Raw genomic sequence first — 3,773 nt, forward strand, 5'->3', positions numbered from 1 at the left:
TAAATTGATTTTTTGGTTTTTTTTTATCTTATTCGGAGGTTTCAGTTTGATCATTTCTCTTTTTAAAAAAATCATTTATCTTCTTAATCATATGTGTCATTTTCTGACCGATTCTTGACATGAAATTTGTCACATTACATGAACCTACATAACAACTATGAAACTCAATCGTTGTTCAAACAAAAATTACCATAAATGAAGTGAATTTTACGAGGAAATCGAGTTATGAACAATCGAAATAAAGCATACAATTGATTTTGGCAATTTCTTTCTCCACTTCCTACAACTTCGTACTTTTGATGAAAAATCATATTAGTCATGAGTCTAATGGAAAAAGTTTTAGGTCTTGAATTAGTATATGATTCCTAAAAATAATATATTTTTTGTCATAAACTTAGTGTACTAATATCTTAAAATTGCACCTTGACCAAAAACACAAATAAAGTTTGAACAGGAAAAAATGGTAATTTTTTAAATAAACAATTTTGTTCACATGAAGAATCAAAATGAATTTTTAAAAGAAAAATGACTAAATTAAAACTTATAAGTAAAATAAATAACCAAAAATATCTTTTAATAATAAAAACAATAGTTATTGTCAATCATTGTTATTAGAGAATTGGTTAATATAAAAATCAAAATATTTTTTATTGAAATTAATATGTAAGTGGATAAGAAACCATAAAAAATTATATATTTTAACGTATTCCAATAAAATGTTTTTCTTAAATTTTTAACTAGTACCCTTAAAACATGAGTTATAAATTGCCAAAACTAATAAGCTATTTAGGAAAAAAAAATGATGATAACACTTAAACATTATTTTCACAATCAAGTTCTATCAATAAAATAATTTTAATTATATATTATTCAGAAATCTGTATATTACACTGAAGTTCACTTACCCAATACAAATAAGTTTAGCTTTATATCTGCAGAAAATTCACAGCAACCTTAGAATATATACAAGAGACAGTGGAAAACTCCACAAATCATAAAGAGAATGAATTAATTCAATACTATCAAATGCTTTATTCATTGAAGTTTCCATTTCTGTATTTATTACTTAAAACTCGCAATTAGCCTAACAAATTGAAGGAGTTAACCCGTAAATTCCAGACACAGTTTCCATGAAATTTTTTCTTCAAAGTACGTACGTAAACTTACAAAACATTGAAACAACCTCTATTGAAATGTGCATAACATTGAAGTAGCCGAACACAGAAGAATACAGCAATCTCAGATATATATACTGATAATTCACCACTATAGTACTCACTCAAGCCTTTCAATCATAGCACACTTGAATATTAACTGAGTAGTATGTAACGGCTGGGTGTTTGAAAATTCATCATGATGACAATGTAAGCACAAGAAGTACTCCAAGAACATGGAACACCCACTTTCCTTGTAAGTTGATTTTCACAGTGCCGGAGTTGTTGTTTGTGGAATTAATCTCAGATGATTCTGAGGAATCTGGAGACACTGGCTTCTCCTTATCCGCTTTAGGAGCCTTTGCAGAAGGTTCTGGTGCCAAAGATGGTCCCTTTGCTGGTGCCTTCGCCACTGCAAAGAAGTCCATAGGAAGAAGCACCTTCCCCACCTTGTAAATAGCGAGATGTTTATCTGTGTATACAATGCCAGTGATGGTGGTGTTAACCTCACCCGTTGAGATGTTCACACTCCCTCCGTAACTTATCACATTCAGTTCCACTTTTCCAGGTTTAGCCCCTGCAAGGGTTCTCACTGGGTTGGTTAGAGTAACGGAGGTGTGCGAAGGTAGGCTCAAGCTAAGATTCTGCTCGTGAGCGTAATGGTATAAGCCTGCCTGACTGTGAGACCGACTGGTCGAACAGAGACGAAAGTCGGCCATAGTGATCCGGGAGTCCCGTGTGGAAGGGCTCTCGCTCAACGGATCAAAGGTACGCCGGGGATAACAGGCTGATGACTCCCAAGAGCTCTTATCGACGGAGTCGTTTGGCACCTCGATGTCGACTCATTAGAAGACTTGGCCGAGACGGCCGAGGGGCCGAGACCTTAGAAGACTTGGCGGAGAGGCCGATACCTTAGAAGACTTGGCCGAGACGACCGAGACTACTGGAATATGGCCGATGGCCGACCCATGCCATGATGATTTGGCCGATGGCCGAATCCCATTACAATTAACGCTCAAACCGAGATCAGTGAAGCTAATCCATCATCAAGAATTAGGTAATGCAACCCTAAGCTGTATCCACCCCGATAAACGGGCCCAACAAGGTACCCCCACCATCCGGTGTTCACCCGACGACCGAGCGCCGAGTGCCGAAGGATAAGCAGGAGGACGAGAAGAACCCCAGTTCATCACCCAGTCATCTGCCCGACCGAAGGAAGGAGAAGAAGACTTCAATAGTTCTCTAGGTCCCATCTCCCTAGCAGGAACATAAATATTTTTTTTTTCCATTATCGTAAACCAAAAAATTACACTAATTTGATGAAACAATCACGTTTGAAATTTCTAATTTTATTCTGGTTCTGGTTTATGTTGTCAGTACACTCATGAGAAGTGTTCCAAGAAGAAGTGGCACCAACTTTCTAGACATACTTGAGTTCTTGTTGAATCACCAGATGGTTCTCGAGCCAATAAGAATGTCTTTCTGGCTGCCTAATTATTATTATATAAGATGTTATATTAAATATTTGTATTTACTTGTTATAAATAATTTTTTACTATTTTTATTAAGAAGTGAATTTAACTTTATTTTTTTCACAAAATTGGTGAAGAAAATCAATTTCTAAAAATGAAGATTTTCTTCATATAACTCTTTCCCACAAAATCGACTTCACTTATAAAGTGAATAAAAATGACTTATAACATAAATATATTTTTCGTCCTTATACTTTGAAATTAGTTTTCATTCCTAATTCAAACTTTAAACCTCTGAATGCTTGGATCAAAGAAACTATTTGAATGTGTCATTGGGGTTTATTTTAGGTGGCAAACAAATTTTTAATGTGGATTATGATGTTAAAATATTTCATGTCGACTAATCGCTCACATGTATGTTATAATATTATAATTTTATTTACGTTGATCTAAAATGTCTAAGGTTTGGACTAGAGATAGAAGCCAATTTCGCATTATAGTACACAGACCTTAATACAAATACTCAGAAGGTCTAGAGTTTGATATAGAGACAAAAACTAATTTCGCGTAAAAAAACAAGACAAAAATCATATTTAACCATGTTATATACTTTAACAATTTATTTTAATCATTTATTTATTTTAATTGTTTGTACATAAGGGTGGCAAAGCGGGTCGGCCCGCCTCGCATGCGGACCGACCCTTTTTTTTTTTTGAACGTAAAGGAGGAGTGGAGGTAGTAGCGGTATGCAGCAGTGGAGCGGCAGTAGCGCGCAACAGTTGCAGACGAAGCCACGCGGAGCGAGCGACGACGTTGCAAAGGAAAGTGTGTTGTGTACGTTTTTTGGAACAACGTGACTGCGTTGTGTTTTGAGTGAAAACCTAATTTTCTTTCACTAAAAATTGTCACTCCTCCACTGGACCATTGCTATCAAGTCAATTATTTTTTTAAATTTTATTTTTAATTTTTTTTACGGGCTAGCGGGCCACCTGCCCGCCTCGTTGCTAGCCCAAGAATTATGCGAGACGAGCTAATGTAGATCAGCTGGTTGAAAACGTCAACCCACCCACATTTTTTACCGCGAGCCGGCCTGCAGGGTCCGCTCACTTTTCCAACCCATGTTTCCACATTTATAAAAAAAATTCAT

At 35.8% G+C, this 3,773-nt stretch overlaps 1 protein-coding gene across 1 annotated transcript; it reads right to left on the minus strand.

Annotated features, from left to right (window-relative positions):
* Nucleotides 1-1,351: 1,351 nt before the first annotated feature.
* Nucleotides 1,352-1,873, minus strand: LOC137817594 (fasciclin-like arabinogalactan protein 11). The gene has a single exon (XM_068620877.1). The coding sequence runs from the start codon at nt 1,871-1,873 to the stop codon at nt 1,352-1,354; it is 522 nt and encodes a 173-aa protein (XP_068476978.1).
* Between the last annotated feature and the right edge of the window lie 1,900 nt (nt 1,874-3,773).

The sequence above is a fragment of the Phaseolus vulgaris genome, unplaced genomic scaffold, assembly GCF_000499845.2.
Source record: "Phaseolus vulgaris cultivar G19833 unplaced genomic scaffold, P. vulgaris v2.0 scaffold_240, whole genome shotgun sequence".
Taxonomy (NCBI): Eukaryota; Viridiplantae; Streptophyta; class Magnoliopsida; order Fabales; family Fabaceae; genus Phaseolus; species Phaseolus vulgaris.